This window comes from Globicephala melas, chromosome 19, assembly GCF_963455315.2.
Source record: "Globicephala melas chromosome 19, mGloMel1.2, whole genome shotgun sequence".
In the NCBI taxonomy this organism is placed as follows: Eukaryota; Metazoa; Chordata; class Mammalia; order Artiodactyla; family Delphinidae; genus Globicephala; species Globicephala melas.
In genome coordinates, this window is record NC_083332.1 from 34,965,069 (window position 1) to 34,989,134 (window position 24,066).

The 24,066-nt window shown below is 51.9% G+C and overlaps 1 protein-coding gene across 2 annotated transcripts in view; it reads left to right on the forward strand.

Annotated features, from left to right (window-relative positions):
• Positions 1-18,292, forward strand: part of SLC12A3 (solute carrier family 12 member 3) — a 41,718-nt gene extending 23,426 nt beyond the window's left edge. For both annotated transcript variants that reach the window (XM_060289752.1, XM_060289751.1), the window contains 9 exons: positions 746-852; positions 2,309-2,391; positions 3,541-3,618; positions 4,308-4,409; positions 5,309-5,420; positions 7,745-7,831; positions 10,487-10,622; positions 12,113-12,180; positions 17,349-18,292. In XM_060289752.1, coding sequence (XP_060145735.1) covers positions 746-852; positions 2,309-2,391; positions 3,541-3,618; positions 4,308-4,409; positions 5,309-5,420; positions 7,745-7,831; positions 10,487-10,622; positions 12,113-12,180; positions 17,349-17,490 — 915 coding nt within the window. In that variant the 3' untranslated portion in view covers positions 17,491-18,292. The remainder of the gene's footprint in view (positions 1-745; positions 853-2,308; positions 2,392-3,540; positions 3,619-4,307; positions 4,410-5,308; positions 5,421-7,744; positions 7,832-10,486; positions 10,623-12,112; positions 12,181-17,348) is intronic.
• The last annotated feature ends 5,774 nt before the right edge of the window (positions 18,293-24,066 follow it).

A 24,066-nucleotide genomic window follows, 5' to 3' on the forward strand; every position in this document is an offset into this window, starting at 1 on the left:
CATATGCAGACACTGCTCAGTGCTGTGAAACCACCAGTCAGATCAAGTTCTAGAACATTCCACTGGGCAATTCATTTTACTGTTCAGTTTTTTCATTTGTAATGGGATGCATGAATAAAATAACAGTTGTTAATTCTGAGTCAACATAGGGGAATCCTTTTCAGTATTTCTCAAAATTAGAAAAAAGAGCATACGAGGTCTCCTTTTGGGATTATAAAAATATTTGGAGAGTAGGTCGAAGTTATGATTGCACAATATTTTAAGTATACTAAGCACCACTGAATTATACACTTTTAAATGGTTGATTTTCTGTTACGTAAGTTTCACCTCAAAAAGTAAAAAAAAAATTTTAACATAAAAAAAAGAGAAATATAAAAGATGTAAGAATTAGATGACCCAGGAATACTCCAAGCTTGACATCCAAATTCAAGTCCCTTGTTATAAGAAATAATTTACTAGAGAAGCTGGAGCTGGGATAATCCAGAACTTATGGGACAGTCCAGCCGCTGGCCCCGGCTTGGAGAGGCCGCAGGGGAATAACTCTGGCTGTAGCTTCACCTTTCTCGTGGGTGTGTCCAGGCAGACAGGACCCTGAACTGGCAGATGTGTTTCCTAAGCCCCCATGACATGGCAGAGAGGACAGCTGGGGCTGAGATGGAGCCCCACCCTAGTCACAGAACAGAGCCCCGTGGGGCCTGTGGCCTGGTTCCTCACCTCATCCCCTCCCCCCCCCCACCCACGGCAGGCTGCAGGTCTCGGGAGGATGAAACCCAACATTCTGGTGGTCGGGTTCAAGAAGAACTGGCAGTCGGCTCACCCGGCCACAGTGGAAGACTACATCGGCATCCTGCAGTGAGTGAGGGCATGAGGGAGGCAGAGCCTGTGGTGTCTCAATTTGGGCCTTTGGAGTTTCCTGGGCCTTGGGAAGTAGAGGGGGAAACAGTGGGTGCTATAAGAAGCTGAGTCCACTGGTTTGAAGCTGAGGAAGAAAAAGACAGTCTGAGGGTTCCCCACTCTGACCTGTGAGTCACAGACACCAAGATCAGCAGAAACAGGAAGGTAACACAGTGAAGTGGGCCCAGAATGGGCATTAGGGAACAGTGGGGATTGTGGCAAACTGGAGAGAACAGCTGCTATTTGGCTCCAGCTAATCGTGCCCAGGCAGAAATGTGGGCCCGGTGTTGCTAGATCTAGTTTTTCAGAGAAGATGAAAATGTGGGTTTTTAGGTGAAAATCTTGTGTCCACCTGGAGGCTTCCGAAGACCTGCAGATGGCCAGCTCTCAAGCTGTGAGGTGGTACCTCTGAAACCAGGCCTCCGAGGAGGCAACAAGCTTGGGAGATGGGACCAGGGGGATAAACTCCCTAGGGATTTTAGGGTTAACTCCAAACTCTTTCTCCTTCAGCTCTTGCTGTGCAAGGTCCAGAAAATGCCTACCTGAGTTGTTTTCTGCATTGACGTGGTACAGAGAGGCAGTGTGCAGGAGCATTTAAAGAACGCGAGGCTGAGTGTTGGGGACCTGGGCCCTGCTTCCAGGTCTGCTGTGAACCAGCTATATGACTCTGAGCAGTGCATCTCACTGCCTCTAACAAAATTACAATAGGAGGCGGTGTATACCTGCTTTTCAGGAACACCCAGCTTCAACACGCCGAAACTCCAAATTGCTGGGGCCTGAAAGGCCCCTGTCCCAGTGATGTGTAGTTAAAGGAGTCCAGAGAGGGCAGTGCTTAGCCTATTAGATTAGCCCTAGTGGTGGGCTCTTGGGCACTGTGTCAACCAGGCAGTAAATATACTTGTGGGGTAGGAGCCTTGTAGACATTTATATAGACAACCTGTTGATGTCTTCATGAGCGAGGCCATTCTTGTGTGCATACCTGTCCTCAGGGTTTCCAGCCTCAGCTATTTAATTCTAATCCCAGTTGGCCACTTCCTTAGTGTGTGTCATGGGCAAGTTACTTCCTAAAACTCAGGTTTTGCATCTGTCAAATGGAGAGAGTAATTCCCATCCCCACCTCTGCTGGCAGAGTTGTGAGGAGTAGCTGCATGTATCAGGAGGACAGGGCCTGGCCCTAAGACTGGCCTGACTCAGTTTTCCCCAAGTACAGGGTCTGTAGGATCCATAGTGCCACAGACGGTAGAGCTAGAGAGGTCCTGGGGGCCTTTCCAGTCCTGCCTGCACATTATACAGATGGGGAGACTGAGGCCCAGAGAGGAAGAAGGGTATGAGGGGAGGCAGGGTCAGCTCTAGACACCTGGCCTGCTGGAGGCTGGGGCCAACGGGAGGCTGACCCCACCTCCTCTCTTTCCAGCGACGCTTTTGATTTCAACTACAGCGTGTGTGTCATGAGGATGCGTGAGGGGCTCAACATCTCGAAGGTGATGCAGGCGCACAGTGAGTACACACCCCACCTTCTTGACACCCCATCAAAATCAGAGCAGGATATCAGGAAGTTCTAGAACACATTTTTTTAAAGTGGTACAGGGAAGACAGGGGGAAATTAGTAAATAAAAGGTCACAGACTCCTAGAAAGTCCGCTTTTGATGTAGATCATCAGGTTTCTAAATGGAGAAACCGAGGTCCAGAAAGGGGATGTGACGAGCTCAGGGTCTTACTTCCAGCTGGGGCCAGAACCAGAACTGGACCTCAGAGGTCCCCGAATCATGATAAGAACTTTTGTAACCAGTGGGATAAAGAGGATTTAATAGCCAGGAAAAAGGAAAAGAGGGGTGAGAGAGGGTCACGTAAAGACAACAGAGTATGAAAACAGACCCAGAAAGGCCATGAAAACTGGGTGTTTTGGTCTCCAAAACCAGGATTGGGGCACTGAGTAGGGATGTGTGTTACATGTAAAGTCACATGTAAACAGGCAGATCTGAATGAGTAATTTTTAGAGGTGTGAAAGAAAGAACGCATATGAAGACAAACGGGGAGGCAGTGCTGAGGGAACCGGGAGGTGTGGACGCCGCAGGCTGGCCTGAGTCTTGTTCATCCAGGTCACCGAGGGCATGCCTGGCACCCAGCAGTAGTTCACTGAATATTTATGCAACCAGAATTTACAGAGCAGTGGCCACACTCCTGACCGACGCTGCTCTAGGCGCTGGGCCTGCAGCAGGGAGCAAAACAAAGTCTGCCCTTGAGGAGCTGACATTCAGGCGGGAAACACACGGACACTGGACTCACTTCAGGCAGCGACAGCGTCCTGAGGAGGTGTCTTGAGGAGGTGTCCTGAGGAGGCCAACACAGGGCATGCGGGCAGGAGGACCTCTCTGAGGAGAGGGCTTGTGGCTAGAAGGGGAGGGCTGGGGAAAGAGGGCTCCCGGCCCAGGGACCACTCACCACGCCACCCACCACTGAGGCCTGGTGGGAAGGAGCGTAGCCTGTCTGAGCAGCAGAAGGAGGCCGGGTGGGGCCGAAGCATGAAAGGAGGCAGAGGCCAGATCTGTGGAAGCTGAGAGTCAGGACCTTCTTCCCAGGGTAAGGGGGAGCCCGGAAGAGCCCCAAGCAGGAGAGCCTGGGAACAGAGCTCCCCCTTTTTTGCAGTTAACCCCGTGTTTGACCCAGCAGAGGATGGCAAGGAAGCCAGAGCCAGTGGAGCCAGGCCGTCTGTCTCCGGCACGGGTCAGTCCCACCCACTCAGAGGCTCAGGGCGCTCTCACCCTGGGAGCAGCTAGTGACGGGCCACCGGGGAACTTGGGCAAGGGCAGGAGGTTTTTGCTCGTGACAGTGGTGCCTGAGACCCCTGGGATTAAGCAACAGGGAGTCGGGGCGTGGGGCGGGGAGCAGGATAAAGACTGCCAGCCCTGCTGGAGAATTCAGTGTCCAGGCATCATGGGACCCCCACCCAGTGAGCTCTGGAGCCCAAGTCCCAACCCCTCCGAGGCCCCCCTGGCCAGGCTCCAACCGGGAGGGGCAGCGATTCTCTGGCAGGCAGGGGAACCTGCAGTGCAGGAGCTGGGGGCATCCTGTGCGCATCTGTGAGGGGCACAGTGGAGTTGTTAAGAGAATGACCCCAACCCCCCAGTGCCAACCAGAATCCCAGGAGAGAGAAGCTGGGAGCAGGGGAGGGGCGCATCCCAGCCCTGCCCATCCCGGGTCCCTGCTCCTTGAGTCTCGGCATCAGGAGGGCCCATTGGCAGTGCTCTGGGCCAGTCCCCCAGTGCATGCCTGCAGCAGGGGCTTCCGGCCACCACGTGCACAGCCCCAGTGACGGCAAGCCCACCTCCCAGGGCAGCTCGCTCTGTTTTCAGACACACTCGGGTATTTGGATGGGCTCTGCTCCCATGTGACCTGCCCCTCTGCTCCTGCAGTGGACCCCGAGGGCCTGGTGCAGGAAGAGCAGGCCAGCACCATCTTCCAGTCGGAGCAGGGAAAGAAGACCATTGACATCTACTGGCTATTCGATGATGGAGGTCAGTGCCCCCAGGATGCCGGATCCCCCCCAGCCGTCTCCCCTCTATAACTTACTCTCTCAGCATGCCCCTCCTGGTCACTCTCGACAAGGCTTCTGGTGGGACCTTGGAGCCCAGCAAAGGGAAATAGGGGCCCCTGGGCTCACAGGAGCCTGGCTGGGCCCCTCTCTTGGCCCCATGCTTTTCAACTATAAAATGAGAGACTTAGGGGAGCAGCTGAGGTCAACATGAGGTGGAACCTTCAGACTGGACAGGCCCTTGGGGTCACAGGCACATGACATAAATGGGAGAGATGGCCTGGTGCACAGGAAAGCTGTAGGGATATTCTTCACTTCCCAAAGAAAAACACTCTCTCCCATTTTTCTTAAAGCATATCATTCTCAGCTTTATTGTTCCCACCCTGATTGAGTCCTAGATACAGAGAAAATGTTCTGTTCCAGTAAGATATATCCTATTGTATATAGGATGTGATAGATAGTATTGAATGAGCACTTACTGTATGCTTGACACTAAGTGCTTGCATGGGTTAACCTAATGCAATCCCCAGGTAGGAACGATTATTAACCCCGTTTACAAATAAGGAAACTGAGGCACAGAGTAGTGAGGTCATTTGTGGATTACACAGTGATAAGTGACAGCGATCTAGATTTACGTGTGAAATATCCCAATTGTTAAATGCCAGCTCACTTGTTTAAAAGCATCGTGCAGGCCACATAAACCCCAGCCCACAGAGCCCCGCGTTTCACCCCTGGTTTAGTCTGACACACTCATTACAGAGGTGGGTACACTGAGGTCCAGAGAGGGGAAGCGGTTTGCTAGTGGCAGAGCGGGGCAGGAACTCAGAGAGGGCTGGATCCTGAGAGCATTTTCCTCTTGACTCATGAGACCCTCTTTGCCAGGCCTCACCCTCCTCATCCCCTATCTCCTCGGCCGCAAGAAGAGATGGAATAAATGCAGGACCCGCGTGTTCGTGGGGGGCCAGATCAACAGGCTGGACCAGGAGAGAAAGGCGTAAGTGGGGGGCACTGTGTGGGTCGCGCGGGAGCGGTAGGTGTCACCCCAACACTGCCCCAGCCTGCCTCCCCCACTCCACTGCCCCCGGGGGCTTGCCCCTCTCAGGTCACAGCCGTGGTGAGGAAGCTCTGGGCAGGAGCAGGTTTCTCTCCATTTCAGAGGTGGTTTTGGTGTCCTGTCCCCCTTTAGTAAGATGCACATGCCCTAGTCCCGGCCATGACAGGGAGAGCTGTTAAATTTTAAACCCACAAACCTCAAGGAGATGTGTGTGAAATGAAGGATGGAGAAGGCCCCTCCTCCTCAGAAATGAGGCGGAGCTTAGAATCTTTCAGGGCAAAGTCCCCCCAAGCTTGGGTTGCTGCCCGTGGTGAGACCAGAGGTGACTTCAGTGGCCAGGATAAGGGGTGGAAAATCCTGAAGAATCTCTTGGTGAGAAGTGACTTAATTCTCCAATTCTGTGGCTGATTCTCTGTCTAAACAAGAGGAAGCAGGCCTGGCTGGAGTGCTTGGCAGGAAATGAGATCCACCAGAATTTAGTGACATTGGTTTACTGGCTTTATTGGTCATATCTTTCTGGCAAGAGATGCTGGTTTTCCGTTTAAATTGTGATGACAATTTCCTTTCAGGATGTGTCTAAGTAAGAATGTGAGTTGACTTAAGCTGAGAAGGAAGTAAATAGTAGGCAGGTACATAGGTGTGGAGGTGGCAGGAATTGGGCAAGTGGCATATATGTGCCTAGATTTGGGCACCTGCTTCTTTAGAGCAAGGTCAAGTGAGGTCTAAGGTCGTAGGATGGAGGACTGCTGGAGGGTGCAGCCGGGCTGGGAAGGACGGGGTGGGTGGCTTGCCTCCAATCATGCAGTTAATTAACCAGAGAGAAAACCCTGCCCAGCCTTTAGTGCCCGCCATGACGCCCCAGGGTCAGGACCCCGTGGCTTGTGCCACTTTAGTCCTATGCCAGGACCACATCCCCACGACCCCTTCTGAATCACCCACTGCGTGAGTTAAGGGTGGCCAGCAATCCCATCTCGTTGTCCTCATCCCCCACTGAGAACTTCTCTACCGGAGGGCCCTTCTCAGCAATGCAGAGGAGAGCACTGCCTGGGAGACGCAGCATCAGCTTCCCTGTGCTCTCCAAAAGGTAAACGCACCTCGAAGGCTGCTTTGCCCTCTCGGCTTCCTGTTCCAGCTCCAACTGAAAGCTGGGTTCAGCAGGTTTAGTTTAGTTCAAGGCTGCAGCACTGTGGGGTCACAGGATGTCATTCAAGCAAAGGGTGTGAAATCTCTGCCCCCCAGCTGACTCTTGACCAGGCCACGTCCTCTGCCTTCCTCATGACTGCCTCCACCCAGGCCCTGCCCAGGCCTGCCAACCAGCACCGCACACCAAGATGTTTGCCCACAGCTCTGCGTTCCTAAGTTCACTCCCAAGTTCAGGGACCAGCAGTGGCTTGACAGATGGGCCCCAGCCTGCTCCTTCGGGCTTATCTCCTTTTTGTCCCCTAGCGTGCTCCACACCATCCCCTGCACCCCCATGTCTTTGGTCATTTGGACTCCCCTCCTGGGGTGCTCACTCCCCACCACCTCGTCCTGGGGCATCACCAACTCTGTGTCCTGCCCCGGGATTCTGATGCAATGGGGGGGCTAGGGCCGAGGCACGTGTACTGTCTGGAAGGCTCCTTGAGTGATTCCAGTGCAGACACCCTCTTTGGCCTATAGGTCTTACCCACCATTCACCATCCAACCAGATCACCAACTCCTCTGTGAAGCCTTCCCTGACTGCCGCAAACCACAGTTGGCGTCTCCTCCCTGTGGATGCAAAGTCGGGGCCATCTGGCTTGCTGCTCCTGGTTCTGTACTTAGTTCATGTGTGTTATCTGTTTCCTCAGCCACCTGAGGAGTTTCCTGCAGTTCGCCTCCCATCCCTTAGACCCTTCCTTCTCAAAGTGTGGCCGGTGAACCAGCAGGCCTCACATAACCTGGGAGCTGGTGAGAAATGCAGAATCCCAGGTCCCAGCCCAGACCAGCTGGATCAGAATCTGCACTGTAACACAATCCCCAGCAGGTGCTCTGACATTAAAATGTGAGGCGCCCTAGTCCAGAGGTGGCCACCAGATACTTAGGACAACTCCCTTCCCATGTCACTCATCATCACCTGACCTGCTTTATCAATATTTATTTATTGTCTGCCCTCCTCCCAGGTTAGAGTGTAAACTCCCCGAGGGCAGGGTTTGTTTTGCTTGCTGCTATATCCTCCACAGGAGCTCAATAAAAATTCATTGAATGAATGAATATATTAAAAAAAAAAAATCTCCATCTCCCAGGATCATTTCTCTGCTGAGCAAGTTCCGGCTAGGATTCCACGAAGTTCACATCCTTCCCGACATCAACCAGAAGCCGCAGGCTGAGCAGTGAGTTTTCTGTGCTGGGGGTTCCAGGCAGAAGGGTCGGCCCTTTCTCTCGGGTGAGCCAAGGGCAAGGACATGGTCCTTCCTGCCCCCACCTAGACTGGGCTCATGGAAAGAAAGAGGAAGGGTCGAGTGTGCAGCCGTTAATTTCTGTTTGTGTTTCTTCCCCCTGCCGGCTGGTCCTTTGCATATCAGAGCTGTGGTCTTTGCCAGAAACACACCTGGGCGGGAGGCCAAAGAGTGTTCACATTTATGCTTTATCACACACCAAGTGTTTTTGAAGCTCTTACTGGTACAAATCATGGCTAACCTGCCCCTCGAGCAGAAGCCGGTGTTTCATCTGCCAGGGACACCCCCACCTACCCCACAGACCTGGGGGCTGAGGGAGTCTCCAGCTTCACACTTCAGGAACCCAGACTGCTTGCTATTCACAAAAGGCTGATTTTACCTCCACTGGTTTTCTTCAGATTTGTGGCTTCTGCCTGCTTGTAGCTTCCGAGTTCTTTCTGCGTCTCGAACTTTCCCTGCAGTCCCAGTCCGCTACAAGCTGCCTCCTTCCTTCTCTGGGCATTGCTTAATTTAAGTGCCTAAAAAAGGGACTGTGACTGGCCCAGCTCATCCCTTCCTGCCAAGCTAAGGTAAAGTCCACTGGAAGGCCTATTTCTTGGCTACCTTTGGTCCAGTTGGCTGTGGCCAGGAATGGCAGAATCATATGCTCCGAAATACACAGCTAAAGGGTAGCTCCTTCTGCAGGGGCCATGTCAGAGGCACGTCCCCTCCACGGGGCTGAGGGATGCTGGAGCAAACAGAACGGAAGGTGCAAAGGCCCTGAGGCAGAAACATGGCAGCTGCGGCCTCTGATGTTATGTTAACCTACTGGCACTTGGAGGGGGGAAGATGTCGAATGGTCTGAGGGACCACTCCCCCTGCCTGCCCATGCAATGGCAAGTTGGCGGACTTTAAGCAAACTCCTGTGTGAATTTGTATCAGGGCTCAATTGTGGGGCCAGAAGGGATGATTTACTCTCCTAATGGTTCAATTTTATATTCTTAAAAGAAGACATTTACAATAGGATTGCTTTATCTCAATCTGTCTACGTGAGGTTTTCTAGGACTCTATCTTCTCAATAAAGTAAGGTCTGTCCTGACCTCTTTAGCCCTTGTTTACCTGGAGAGGGAAGGAAATCAAGAAGAGAAGAAAGGAACTATTTAATAGTGACGGATATACTGACTCTCCCATTCTCTCAGGGCTGTGCTTGAGCTGCAGGGGCAGAGATGAGTGAATTGCAGCCCTGTCCTGCAGGGTTTACCCCGGCTTAGGTGTAGGGAGGATATCAAGAGCCATCAGAATGCTGCAGACAGGGACCAGAATGCACAGCAGGATATAGGGTCGTCTCTGCTGGTGGATGAGCAGAGCCTTGAGAAAGGCCGTGAACAGAGATGGGGGAAGACCTTCCTCAGTGCAGAGGATAGCGCAAGCCAGCGTGCAGACCCCATCCAGCACATATTATATTTAAGCCTCCCTTTGCCCCTACATCTGCCTCCACCTCCTGGACCATTTCTCTCCTCCCTTGCACAGCCAACCTTCTCCAAAGTGATGCTACACTCTTTGTGGCCGCGTCCTCCCCATCCCTCATTCTCCAGCTCACTCCAGTCTGGCTGCCCTCCCACTGCTCCGCTGAAATCATTCTCTCCAGCCTCGGCCGTGACCTCCGCACCACCAGATCCGCAGAGCCCACTGCTGTCCTCATCTTTCTCTGCCTCTCAGTGGCATTTGACACAGTGATCCTTCTTGAAACAGTCCTTCTTTTGGCTTCTAAGACACCACCCTCTCCTGGTTCCCACCTACCTCTGTGCTCCTCCTTTCAGTATCCTTTGCTGGCTCTTTCTCCTTTACCTGACTTACACTGGTTGGCATCCCATTCTCCCCCGCACTTGCCTTGCTCCGGACTCATGGGCTCCTTTGCTGCTCCTCAAACAGCCCAAGCATGTTTGGGCTCCTCCTTTACCTGACTTTACCTGACTTACACTGGTTGGCATCCCATTCTCCCCTGCACTTGCCTTACTCCGGACTCATGGGCTCCTTCGCTGCTCCTCAAACAGCCCAAGCATGCTTCTGCCTCAGGGCCTTTGCACCTTCAGTTCTGTTTGCTCCAGCACCCCCTGCCCTGTGCATAGCTGGTTTCAGAAGGACGGGCATCCTTGGGTCCAGGGAGGTCTTCCTGCCCAATTAGTCCCCATCCCAGTACTCAGTTTGTGCCTTCATAATACTTCCAATCTGTATTTATTTGCTTATTTGTTGCCCAGCAGACCGTGAGCTCTGTGAGGGTGGGGTATGTTGTCTGGTTTGTTCACTGTTGTGTAGCACAGAGCCTGGCACAGAATAGTGCTCAGTAAATACCTGAGGGATGGACAGGTGGATGGAGGTGGATCACAGGTTGGTCTTCGTGGACGACTTGTGGAAGTTCTGTTGAAAGTCAGACCCACCCGTCAGTGCTGAATTCAACACAGAGGCTGCTTTGATGTAAGAGGCAATGTCAGAATGGGTTTTAGCCTGAAATGTATGTCCCCGTGGCACCCACATCCATCTCCCTCTGAGGACCTGATTCCCCTGGAAACGGGCATCTCACCCAGTCTCACTTGCTCTGTCTGTCCCCAGCACCAAGCGGTTTGAGGACATGATTGCGCCCTTCCGCCTGAATGATGGTTTCAAAGACGAGGCCACGGTCACCGAGATGAGGCGAGACTGCCCCTGGAAGATCTCGGATGAGGAGATTAACAAGAATAGAATCAAGGTGCAGGAGAGAGATGGGCCTTGCTGGTGTGGGGTGGGGGTCCAGGGGCTCCCCAGCATCAGCACCTGTGCCCCATCTGTCCTGGGCTTCCTTAACCCCCTCCCCAACCCTCGATTCTACTCTCCCTGCCCCAAGCCTCTGAGGTGTCCTCAAGCCATACATGCTCGGGCTGACGGGTGACCCAGTGGTTGATCTCGGAGCCTCCTTGGCGTGGGAGCCTGGTCCCCCTGCCCATTTTGAGTCACCGCCCCCTGGCCGTGGCAATGGACTGCCCGGAGTCCTTCTCCCTCCCCTCCCCTGTTCCTCCATGTGTGCAGGAAGGGATGCATAAGGCAGGTGGTGAAGGTCAAGGCACAATTTGTCCTGTGGGCCAACAAAGCTGGCTGATCTTCTCCCCTTAGCTGTAGACCCCGCCCCGCTTCCCAGGCAGCATCTGCAGGACGCTGATAGGGCCTAAAGGAGAGTGGCGGCTGCCAAGGCCATTTTCAGGTGGAGTGAGCAGTTGGGGGCCTGGGGACCACGGTTCTGCTCCCCGTGTGCTCTGCGTCAGTGGTTCTGAGGGGCAGTGTGACACCTGGTGACTTCTGGAGACATTTTTGGCTGTCACCTCCGGTGGTGAGGGGGACGGGATTGCTACTGTCATTTAGCGAGTAGAGGCCTGGATGCTGCTACACATCCTCCACCCCACCGGACGGGTCCACAGCGAAGAATGATTCCACCCAAATGCCGACCTTGGGACGTTTATGTGAACTCACTTCCCCTCGGTTTTCCATTCTCTCACGTGGGGTGGCCGTCCACTATGAGACCCTGAGTGTCAGTCGTTTCTGAACAATTTGGAGACAGGCCTTGGTGTGGGAGGGAGCCCCACACAACCCAGCGCCCACCCCAGCTTTGGGGAATTCCCTGACCCAGCAGCCCTGAGACCCCAGACCCTCCCACAGCTGCCCAGCTCCTTGGAAAACACTGAGTAAAGCATCGTGTCCACAGAAGGCTCTTGGCTACTCTGTTCCGGGAGAGGTAGAGCAGCTCCACCCCTACTCCAAGTCCGCCTGATCAAGTGCTTCCCCTCAGCCTGGAGCTTTTGCATAGATTATCTCCCTCAGGCCTCCCCAAATTCCCCGGGAGAGGGCACTGTTGTACCCATTGCACAGCTGTGGACAGTGACGCTCAGGGAGGTGAGTTACCTGCTCAGGCTCTCTGCCAGGAACCCTCAGGGCTGAGATTTGAACCCAGCTTTCCCAGCCATGTGAGGGGTTCTTCCCTGCCATGATCCTGCTGGTCATGGTAATAAAGTCAGGAAGGAAACACCCAGGGGGCTTCTCCAGGAGGTGAGCTTGGCATTCACTTACCTTCTTGGAGGTGGGAGAGTCTATAATAATTTAGAGGCAACAATTCACACACCTGGTTTGAGGTGTTCAAAGAGGCCACTGGGCTTGGCCGGGACCACTAACCAGACATGGGAAGTGACCACATGGCTTTCCCTCGCCCAGTCCCTTCGGCAGGTGAGGCTGAACGAGATTCTGCTGGATTACTCCCGGGATGCTGCTCTGGTCATCATGTAAGTAGCGCCCTGCAGATGGAGAAGTCTGTCGCCGAGCCCAAAGGTGTCAGCTCTGCAGGGGTGGCCACTGGCTGAGGACCCAAGCCTTCCCCTGTGAGGATGCAGGGCCCCAAGCTCCTGTAAACGCAGCCCGGGTGGGTTCTCAGCACGTGGCCGGGCCTGCATCTGCCCCATGCCCCTCGCCTGAGTGCCAGCTGGCAGAGGTCTTGGGGCCCCAGTGTCCCGGGTCTCACTGACTCCCCTCACCACCGCTTTTCCCTTATCCACTGTTTTTTCCTGCCAAACTTGGCTTGACAAAGGGGACCCAGCTCATTCCAGAAGAAAATCGATTCCTAGTTGTTTGGGAACCACCCAGCCCTCCTTGGCCACCGGCCACCCCCAATTGATGTTGGTGCCAGGTCTAGGCAGTGGAAGCAGAACCCGGCCCCAGCCCTGGCTGTTCCAGTCTCCGTGCCTGTCAGCTCCTCGAGCTTCCGTTGCTGCTGCTTGTGTCTGGTTAGGAGCTGCCTCGCTAGGGCAGGTATTGGCTGAGGCTGAGTGGAAGATGAGGGGAAGGTAACAGTGGCACAGGGAGTCTCAGGGTGACAGACCATGGCTGGGAAAGGCCCAGCTCAAGAGGCGATGTCGGCATTTGCCAAGCGGAGTACCTGACATTTCCTGGGGTGAGCCACTTGCGGATTCCGGATTCCGCAGGACAGCAGGGAAGCCTGTGGAACCTGTTTGTTCGTACCCAGAAATCAAGATGGAGCATGCGATTTCTAGGGCCCCGCGTGCAATGAAAAGGTGGGGCCCCTAGTTCAAAAGTGATTAAGAATGTCAAGATAGTGACAGCAGAGCATGAAGCCCAGCCTGGGACCCTTCTCAGTGGGGGATTTTGTGAATGCACAGGTGGCTGCCCACGAAGATGGCTCTATGAAGCCATGCTTCCTGGAGCTTTTAGGAAGATCATTTTTTGTACAAAGAAAGTGCTTCGTGTTGCCTTTGATGTGGGGACTGTGGTATAAGGAAAGTGGGTTTATCTCCAAGCCTCTGGCTAACATCTTGCAGAAAATGTTTCTAGGGCCAGGTTAGCCTGGCCGTTGACTGGGTCAGACGGCAAGACGGTGGCAATGGCTTCATCCTGGGATGGCTCCCCGACTTTCCCTGGGTGTGGTACCTGTTGTGTGCCAGCCAGGGGGTGTGGGTGTGCCAAACCACCTCTTCCTGAGTGCCACCTCCAAAACAGATTTGCGTTTTGTCTCTGCCATCGGCCAGCACGCTGTGTGGCCTTGGGCAGGTAACCCTCCTTCTCTGAGACTCAGTTTCCCTGATTATAGAGAAGAGTTAAACTAAATTATTTCCAAGATTCTTTTTCACGCTAACATGCTATGATTCTAAGTTTATTCGCCGCTAAAATGAGTCCATCTCTCAAGCAGTAAGATGAGGAATTTCATCCAAGGAGGTGACTACCTGCTGTCACCTCTCCCTTCCCACTCCTCCACGCCCTGGATCTCATAGGGAAAACCAATCCCCCACCCACCAGTCTTTGTGGGATTGGCTGATACAAATAATCAGGAGTCCAGTCACCTTAGAGAAGAGGCCTGCACACAGCGTCCCCCCGCAATGGCGGCAGCCGCAGCTGTTGCCCAAAGGGGCCCTGGTTGTCAAGCCAGATCCACTGGGAGGGCGCAGCAGCTGCGCTGCTCAGTCTCCAGCCCGGAGACGTGCCCGTAAAATTCACTCTGAGGGTCACCTTCATCAGAAGCACCGGGAGACCGTGGAAAACGGCAAATTCCTCAATTCCTTCCAGATCAGGGCCTGGGGTGGGACCCAGGAGCCTGCATTTCCCAGAAATTCTAAGGATGAAAAAACCCTCCCAAGCCTCCATGAAATGACAAAAATCACATTTTCCAGCACGTCAGCGCACTTGGACTCTTTTCTAGAGCAGCTTTGAGGCAGAACTGGCTCGTTTGCCGTCTGCTAATCAGCGGTTTATCTGATTAACGGCCCACATTTGAGCTCAACTTAACCTGCGCTGCTGATAAAGCAGCCTCGTAACCAGCCCAGCAAACTTTGACCACAGTAACAGCCTACTTCTGGCATAACTTTTGGGTCTAGACCCCTCTGTCTTCTATAAAGGCTCCCTCCTCAAAGCCAAATAGTAGTAGTCAAAATAATAGTGATCGATATTGCACTTTATCGGTTGGGCCTCTATGACACTCAAGGCATTCGGCCTTATTAATTTTATTATTTTATTTTTAAACATTTATTTTGAAGTATAGTTGATTTACAATGTTGTGTTAATTTCTGCTCTACAGCAAAGTGATTACATTATACATATATATATACATTCTTTTTCATATTCTTTTCCATTATGGTTTATCATAGGCTTTTTTTTTAAGTTTTTTTTTTTTTTTTGATGTGGACCATTTTTAAAGTCTTTATTGAATTTGTTACAGTATTGCTTCTGTTTTATGTTTTGCTTTTTGGCCACGAGACGTGTGGGATCTTAGCTCCCCAGCCAAAGATCGAACCCACACCCCCTGCACTGGAAGGCAAAGCCTTAACCACTGGACCGCCAGGGAAGTTCCTATCACAGGATATTGAATATAGGTCCCTGTGCTATGTACAGTAGGACCTTGTTGTTTATCCATTCTACATATAATAGTTTGTATCTGCTAATCCCCAAATCCCAACCCACTGGGCCTTATTAATTTTCAAAACTCTATGAAGTGGTTCTATTTTACCCCCATCCCCTCCGCAGCGCACACACTTAGGAGATGAGGAAACTGAGCCTCAGAGAAATTCAGCACCTGCCGGGATCTCACAGCTGTCAAGTGGCAACTGGGTTTTGAAGCCTGAGATGCTGATTCTGAAGCACGGTTATATTTCCGCATCTAGGTTTGATCCAAGGCTGCCTTTCTTTGTGGCTAAGAGATGCAGTTCTGAACAAGAAGCTCCTTTGTTCTGGAGTAGCTTTATTTCTAAAGATTAGTCGCTTACAGCACACACATCCTGTGAACATAAATAGAGCGTGTCATTGGCTGGCACTGGGGGAGATTGCCGAGGGAATCAGTAGCATGGACAGGTGCACAGGGTCCGCTCCGGGAGGGAAAGGCCACAGCAGGAGCTATGGGAGTCCCCTGCCCTGGATAACGCAGCCACCAGTCCCCTCGTGGCCTTTGAAGTTTTTGAATTCAGTCCCGGAAAATGATGTAGAAGTTCCGGGAGGGCATTTCCAGCCTTTAGCGTAACTGTTAAATCAGGAAAGTTTGCTTTCCATATTTCCACTTCCCTTTTCCCTGGAAAGGCACCAGACAAACATAAACACAGTCTACGAACTAAAGTGACACTGGCTTAATGGAATGTCCTTGTTCCCACCGGGTTCCCCAATCCTGGGGACCTTGCTTTTTAAGGGAGAATAGTGTTTGTGGCAAGTGAAGCTTTGAGGATGGAATTTTAAATAAGGGACAGCTGTTTAAGGACCTCAATTTACCTTCTCAGTGGAGGTGGGAGTTGCAGTGAGCAGGGGCCGCTGGGATGGAAAGATCCCAGGACCTCAGGTCAAGTCCCAGCTCTGCCACTCACTGGCTGGTCATCTCGAGCTGGTAAATAGTAATACGTGGTGACAGGACTGCTGACACCGTGAAGTGCTTACTCTGTGCGAGCATTGTTGTGCAGCACCCTTCCTAAGTTGGGTTTTCGTTAGAGCTTACAAGCGTCCATGAAGGAGGCATGTGTGTTCTCACTTCGGGGAAGAGAAAACAGAGGCTCAGGGCCAGTGAGCCATTTGTCAAAGCCACGTGGCTGAGGGAGTGGCAAAGCCATGACTCCTACAGCTTCTCTGACCCCAGAGCCAGGCTCTGAAGCCCAGTGTCGCACAGCACCCTCCTGGCTGCCCAGTTCCCTCAGCTGTTCCCCAGGGTGGTTCTGAGGTTCAGATGAAATAGTACCTGTGGATGTACTCTGGGAAAACAAAATGCAGTCCCACGTAAGGTGCTGGTGCCCCAGCTTCACGTAGCGCCAGCTGGCAGCTGCGATGCTGCCACCTCCAAGAGCCAAGAGCAGGACGGCTGCAGGCATCACCACGTGTCTTTGGAATCTCAGTGTGGTAGAAAAGTCACTTCCCAACATAGCCGTGAAAATGTGGCTGAAGAGCATTCCCAGGGCATGTTGTTATTTGCACAGCATTGCAGTTCGGACAAGGGGCCCTCCCCAGGCGACAACGGAGTCCTGCTCCCAGGGCCTTACCTACAGGGCAGGGAGCAGGACCAGGCCGCTCAGCTGAAACACGTGAACATATCACTTTGTTGTGGCCACAGGCAGGTGTGTAGCTGGAGAGGCGAGGCTGGCATGACCTGAGTGGTCGGATGAGTGGCATACAGCCTCACTGTGTCAGACTGTGTTCTAGGCACAGGCGGATAAGACAGACCCAGCCTGCTCGTGAGCGAACATACGTCTAGTGGGGGGAGACAGACAACACACAAATAAATAAAAATAGGATTTGAGAGTGTGAAGTGCTATGAAGATAATGAAACAGGGTGACATGATGAAGAGAGATGGGAAGATGTTATCGAAGAGGGTGATCAGAGAAGGAGGTGCCCTTGAGCCAAGACCTGAGGGAATCGAAGGAGCCAACCCGGTGAAGAGCTGGGGCCACTGCCTTCTGGGTGGAAAGAACATCACATGCCAAGGCCCTGGGGCAGGAGCAAGCTTGCCATTTTTTTCAGGAGTGGAAAGGAAGCTTCTGTGACTGTAGCGGTGTAAGCGAGGCTGCGGGTGGTGGGAGGTGAGGTTGTGGAGGCTGGTGGGGACCAGATCATGGGGACCTTGCAGGCCATGGCTTTGTTTAGAAATACGTTGTGGGAGTTCCCTGGCGGTCCAGTGGTTAGGACTCAGCGCTTTCACTGCCGGGGCTCAGGTTCGATATCTGGTCGTGGAACTAAGATCCTACAAACTGTGGGGCGCGGCCAAAAAAAAAAAGAAAAGAAATGCTTTGCGGCTGAAGGTACATTTCAGGTCATGCTTTCAAGGAGAGCAGCAGGTCCTTCTTAGGGTGGTTGGGAAGAAAGAGCTCTGAAGGGGCCAATACACAGAGACGCTGTTCAGAAAGCAAACCAGGAACTGGGCCGTGTGGGGAAGGCCCCTTGGTAATTCCCCATCTGCTGCTTCTTCCTGCCCCACAGCACCTTGCCCATAGGGAGGAAGGGGAAGTGCCCGAGCTCGCTGTACATGGCCTGGCTGGAGACGCTGTCCCAGGACCTCAGACCTCCGGTCGTCCTGATCCGAGGAAACCAGGAAAACGTGCTCACCTTTTACTGCCAGTAACCCTGGGCTTGTCTGCGCCTGCCCAAAGCCGGGATGCAGGGGGTGCCCGCCTGTCCACGGGGACAGGACACATGCCCCAGCGCACTTGAAGAGGTAGCATCTGATGATCTCATGGAAGAAGCTGGTAGATTTCCAAATTTCATCTGGACCCCACTCCCATCAGACAAGTCCTCTGGGCTTTGTTTTTCTGGGCTGGAGAAGTAGCAGGTGGAGCTGTCTGGAAAACTCTCTGGTGGATTCATATTCCTTTTAAGTTTTCTTTTGCTCTTGATTACAACAAATTAAGATTTCAATCTTTGATTTGTATACAAATTTTAGTCAGAGTGCTGAGTGTGAATTTGGGCCGTTTCTACAGACCTTTCCTGGGAGCACCCCCTAAACACGCCTCCCCCCTCCAATATCAGGAGAGTGGGCACCCCACCTACAGCCCTTACAGGGGGAATACAGGGGCTTGTTGAGCCTCCATAGCAATGCAAATTTATTTAACCTCCTCTCACTTCCTTTGCTTTCAATAGCATGTCTTCATGTTTCGGTTGGTTCTTTGGTAGACCGGGACTTTCAAACATTTTCAGACTGCAACCCACAGTAAGAAATCTATTTTACATTGAGGTTTGGAACAAACAGAGTGAAACTGAAGTGTCACAGAACAATCCTTGTCCTTACTATGAGTGATGCACTTTGGTATTTTCTATTCTTTCTACTTCTTGTTCTCCTTTTAATGTTGGTTGCAATCCACTAAAATGAGTTTGGGATCCACTAATGGGTGCTGACTCATGATTTGAAAAATACAGCTTAGACTTTCCTCTGTGCCCTGTGTTTTTCTATACAACAGGGAGTTCATCTAGTTGGAGAAAGGCCATGGTGGGCATCACTGCCATTTTCCCCAGCTCATCCCACAGGGAAGGAAAGGGAACCAACAAAAACACCAGGAGGAGGGGTATGGGTGGTGGGTGTGTCAGGAAAGAGCTTCAAAGGAGGGGCATGGTTTAGGGAGTCTCATGCAGGAGTGTTCAATTTCAGGTTTGGTTGGGGGTGCAGGTTTGGTGGGTCAGGAATGCGGAAGCAGAGAGGTGGGTGTAAAGATGGCAACGTTGGGCAAAGAATCAGAAAGGTCCAAACCCAGCCCAAGGCTGGGAGGAAGGACAGGGAGGAGGAACCACCAGTAAGAGATGGAAACAGAGTAAGTAGCAGAGGGGCTGCAGTGCGGGGAACGTAAGATGGGGCTCAGAGAAGAGAGAGAACCTGGGGGAGACGAACCTTGCTCAGGTAAGTGTGTTCAGGTTACTGTGGATGGAACCCCCCAGAGTGTTTGCACCACCACCTGGGATGCAGGAGCAGAATGTACATTAAGATATGTCCAATGCTGGTGCGTGAGGCTCTCTGAAAGGGCATTTCAGCTCAGACGTACCCAAGCAGCATAAAGGTGAGCTGTTGGGGGATTCCACTGGCTGAGTCTTCTTCCAATTGCACTGGGGTGGCCAAGGAACCAGGCATCTTTGGGTCTGGTTGACCCCCTCCAAGTGCACTGAAGCACCCACTTAGTCATGAAGGCGAAAGTCTCTTTCTTGGGGTTGGGACTTAAAGGACTTTAGCGTTCGTCCCACTACAGAGACCAAGGCCCTGGGTTCCCAGGCTGTGATAAGCCCCACTGTCCTGTTACTACATCAGGCCTTTGCTGAGGGAGCCAGAGCGCCTGGCTGAGCTCCTGAAGGACGGAGAGGGGGCTGCCTCTGAGCCGTTCAGTGGACCTGGACCAACTCTAACTCCAGATAAGGCAAAGGCTCCATCAGGGAATGCTTGCCTTTCTAGAGCCGCATGGAAAACCATTTCCTGGCAAACAGGTGCTCCCTATTCTGACCTCAGGGAGTCACTGATCCAAGAACAGAGAATGCTTTGCCTTTGGGAATTAAAAAAAAAAAATTCACCATGTTGAAAACCAAATTTTGAACAATGATAATAGCTTTGTTTAAAACAAAGGCTTTGGGGACTTCCCTGGTGGTTCAGTGGTTAAGAATCCGCCTGCCCATGCAGGGGACACGGGTTCGATGCCTGGTCTGGGAAGATCCCACACGCCGCGGAGCAACTAAGCTTGTGAGCTACAACTACTGAGCCTGCGTGCCACAACTACTGAAGCCCATGCGCCTAGAGCCCGTGCTCCGCAACAAGAGAAGCCACCGCAATGAGAAGCCCATGCACCACAGTGAAGAGTAACCCCCCACTCTCCACAATTAGAGAAAAGCGCACACACAGCAACGAAGACCCAATGCAGCCAAAAATAAATAAATAAATAATTTTTAAAAAGCCTTGGACTTCCCTGGTGGCGCAGTGGTTAAGAATCCGCCTGCCAATGCAGGGGACATGGGTTCGAGCCCTGGTCCGGGAAGATCCCACATGCCGCAGAGCAACTAAGCCCCTGTGCCACAACTACTGAGACTGCGCTCTAGAGCCTGTGAGCCACAACTACTGAGTCCATGTGTCACAACTACTGAAGCCCGCGTGCCTAGAGCCCGTGCTCCGCAACAAGAGAAGCTACGGCAATGAGAAGCCCATGCACCACAATGAAGAGCAGCCCCGCTTACCGCAACTAGAGAAAGCCCGCACACAGCAACAAAGAGCCAACGCAGCCAAAAATAAATTTAATTAATTAATTTAAAAAAATTTTTTTAAAGCCTTGAGTTAACAGTAAGGTGAAAAACAATGAAATGAATAAAAATACATTTATTCAGTCAACAGAATTCATTTGTTTTGGAACGCACTGTGTTTCAACTAGGCTGAGTGTTATGAAAAAACTGTGTTGTTTTTTCAACCCTGGATTGAACTTTGTGCTGAGCTTCCACTGGTTCTACAGGTCATATTGCCAGATTTCCACATGGACATTTACAGGAGCCACTTGTTTTCCCTTTGCTTCTCTTACATGTCTTTGCAGACACACAGGGAACCTGTTTTCTTCAGTCTTTTTTTCTTTGGTGGCCGTGCCGCGCGGCATGCAAGATCTTAGTTTCCCAACCAGGGATCGAACCCGTGACCGCTGTAGTGGGAGCACAGAGCCTTAATCACTGGACCACCAGGGAAGTCCCTTTAGTCTTTTAAAAAGTCTCCCAGAATTTTCAATCTTGCCTCAAACCGAGGGGCAGAGAGATTGAGTGGAAAGAGCCACAGCGTGGCCACCAAGGAACCTGGACTTGAGTTTCTATCTCCCCCCAAAACTGGCTGTGACCTCAGCTATGCCCCCTTAACCTCTCTGAGCTTCGGTCTGTGAAATGAGAGAATTGGACCAAAGCATGTGTCACCAGCCAGCTGGCCTGCTGCTGACTGTGGTTTGGCCCACGCGTGATTGATCAAAGTTGTGGAAGTGAGGGGAGGGGTCAGGGGGAGGACACATTCTTCAGTCCCCCCAGCTTGGCCCACCACTTCCTGCTGCCCTACTGTGTGCTCAGAGGCTCTGAAGGCCCTCCAAGTCATTGTTGGGCATATTGGGCCCTGAGAGGGTACGAGATTTTGGTCTACAGTGTGTGTGTGTCTTTCTCTGCGTTTGGACGAGTAGATACTCCACATCAGTGAGTAGTCTACCCTTGCACTGTGCATGGAAAGCCACAGAGAGCTGGGTCATCAGAGCTGGGACCCAGCCCCCACCAGCAGCCACAACGGCCACTGCAGAAGGAATTCCTCATTTATCTCCCCCAGGATCCACAGCTCAGATAGCTCCTGATTTTCCCCTTGGCATTTCAGCCTCCAGATTTCACATCCTCTTTCTGTCCCTGCCCAGACTTGTCATGGCTTTGACGTAAGTACAGCAGCGCCTGTTTTCCACCAGATAGGCTCTCTGAGTTCCACCTCCCAGGTCTCATTAGAGCATGGAGAGCCCCATTTGGACTGAATTCCCTTTTACACACCTGCCTAGCCTCTCGTGTGGCTAGGAGGGAGAGGTGGGTTTCACAGGGAAGAGAATAGCTGGAACGTTCCAGAAGAACCACCTGGCTGGGAGGCCCCCAAGCACATGCAAAACAGCCAGGTTTCACTTGTAGATGTGTATAGCTCAGGATATCAGAAAATACATACCGCCCACTTCAAAAGTGTTTACAGAAACGGGGCCCAGGAAAGCCCAGCCACCGGCTTCATTGTTAATTGGCCACTTGAAGTGAGGGTCAACCTTATGACTAAAAACACAAGCATGACATGAGCGCCGCTTCCTGAAAGGGAGCCACAACAAACTCAATTTCTAAAAATACCATGTGGTAGAGCGTTAAGAAGAACCACCTGGCTGGGAGGCCGAACAGCAGAACATCATACGGACAAAAGATGGTGGCAAGAAAGGACAAGTGTTTTCATTTTCTCATAGGAGAGTTACAAAATAAAACACTCTAAGGATGCAAAAGAGGGAGCAAACACTAAGGTCAAGGGAATTAAGAAACTCTCTCTAGAGAAAATGGTATTTAAAATAGGTTTGAACAGTTGATAGGATTCTACAGACAGAGATGGGAGCTGGGATTGGGAGAAGGTAACCCAAGTGGCAGGATGCCTTGAGCAAGGACCAACTTACTAGGTGTGTTTGGAGAACAAGAAATAAACCAGTCTTCCTGGTGTATGAGGGATGCATACCCGGGGAGAATAAGACTGAGAAGATTGTAGTGTGCAAGGCCCCCACTGAGAGGCTGAGGAGCTCAGGACTGACTCAGGGGTGCTGGAGAGCCACTGAAGGGGAAGGGGCAATGGGAGCCTGAGGAAGCTTGGCCAGACAGGAGATGAAGGAGGCTGGAGGAGAAAAGGCAGGGCACCCAGAGAGGAGGCTGTGCAGAATTGCAAAGGCAAGTCAGCAAGTCTCAACACTCTAAGAGTGGCGAAGAGCCGGGAAAAGAGGAGGAAGAATAGTATCTTCCAGAACTGGGAATTGCCTGGATGTATGTGTGGGAGGAACAGGGCCCCAGGAGTTGAGCCTGGGCAGCTGTAAGAATGAACAAACCATGTAATATGGAGGGCGAGGTAACAGGCTTTCTGCTGTAGAAAATGAGCAAGTAGGTGGGTTTGGTTTTGGACACTTTAAGTATGAAGACATCCCAGTGGTCAGAATTGTGGTCCCGGAGCTCAGGAAGAGCTCAGGGTGTCCACTGTTAGCCTGACACTGTAAGAACAGAGACCATCCGTAGATTTGGGAGTCAACACTAAAAGACAGGAAATCGAAGTCATACCTTGGGTGAGATCACCAAGAAAGAAAGTAAAGAGAATGGAGAGGGCTGGAGGCTGGACCTTGGCAAGGGCTACATTTAGGGGTAGGAGGAAGAATAGGCAGCCAGCAAAGCAGCCTAGAAAAGATCATTGGTGAGGCAGGAGGAGAATCCAGGTAACCAAGGGCCTTAGAAGGTACCAGAGAAGAGATCGAAAAAGCATAGAATCGTCGACCCTCATGGCAGCCGACTGCAGAAGTGAAGCCGCTGCTGAACTGCAGTTCTGGGAATCCCTGGGAGCCTTACAGAGAATAATTTGGTAAGGTGGTGGTTCAGGTACCAGAGATTGAGGAATAATTACTGGAGGGGAAAGGAAAGCAGCAGCCATGCACGTTGACCTGTGCTTCAGTAACCCAGCAATGGAGAGAAAAATAAGGAAAATAAGGGGAGAAAAAATAAGGTGGAAACTTGGAGGAGACTCCAAAGGAAAGGAGACTCCAGGGAAAGCGTTGTTATCTTAGGGGGTGTATCAGTCAGGATCATGGTATGCTCTGCTGCAGTAATAAATTACCCACTAAATGTTAGTGGCTTACATGACAAAGATTGATTTCTCTCCTACAAATATTCCTGTGCTGGGTAAGCCCTCTTCTCCACCTCAGGACTCAGTGATCCAAACTATTCCCATCTTGGGAGGCTAGCACGTCAGCCAGTAGCTTCTAACTCACTGAGGAACGGAAAAGAGAGTAGGAGGGTCATGCCCTGGCTTTCCAATGCTTCAGCTCAGAAGCGACCTGTTACTTCCACTCAAAGTCCGTTAGCCAAGTAAGTCACATGGCACCACCTCCCTGCAAGCGTCTGGAAAACTGGGGGGAACATGAGAGTATTCATCGAGCAATCCATGTCTCTGTTACAGGTGGGAGTGATGAAGAGAGACCTGGGTGTATGTATAGGTCTGAGGGGAAAGATTTAAGATGCAATGAAGAGAATAATTGATGAAGAGGTAGTAATGGTGAATCAATAAAATGTGGCGGAAACTTTGCCAAGCAGCAGGGAAGGCATAGCTGATCTCTGCTAGTCCAAGGGTGCAAAATTCTCAGGACACCTGCCCTGGTGCCTTTCTCTGGCAGGTCTCCCGAGCACCAAGTCAGAAAGCAAATGTGTAGAATGCAGGGGACACGTTCCCCAGTGATGGGGCTGGCCAAGCAAGAAGGATGGAAGGCCAAGGCACGAGGAATTCAAGGAGAATGACCAAAGTACCTGAAAATGGCTGACCACGAGCTCCAAGATGGATGGAGACACCGGAAGTGAGCTGCAAGAGTTGAGAAGACTTGAGGGGCTGGTAGCAGGAGGACAAAAAGTATGCTCAGTGGGAATGGGAGAGAGGGAGACAGAGAAGAATACAGGGTAGTTTGTG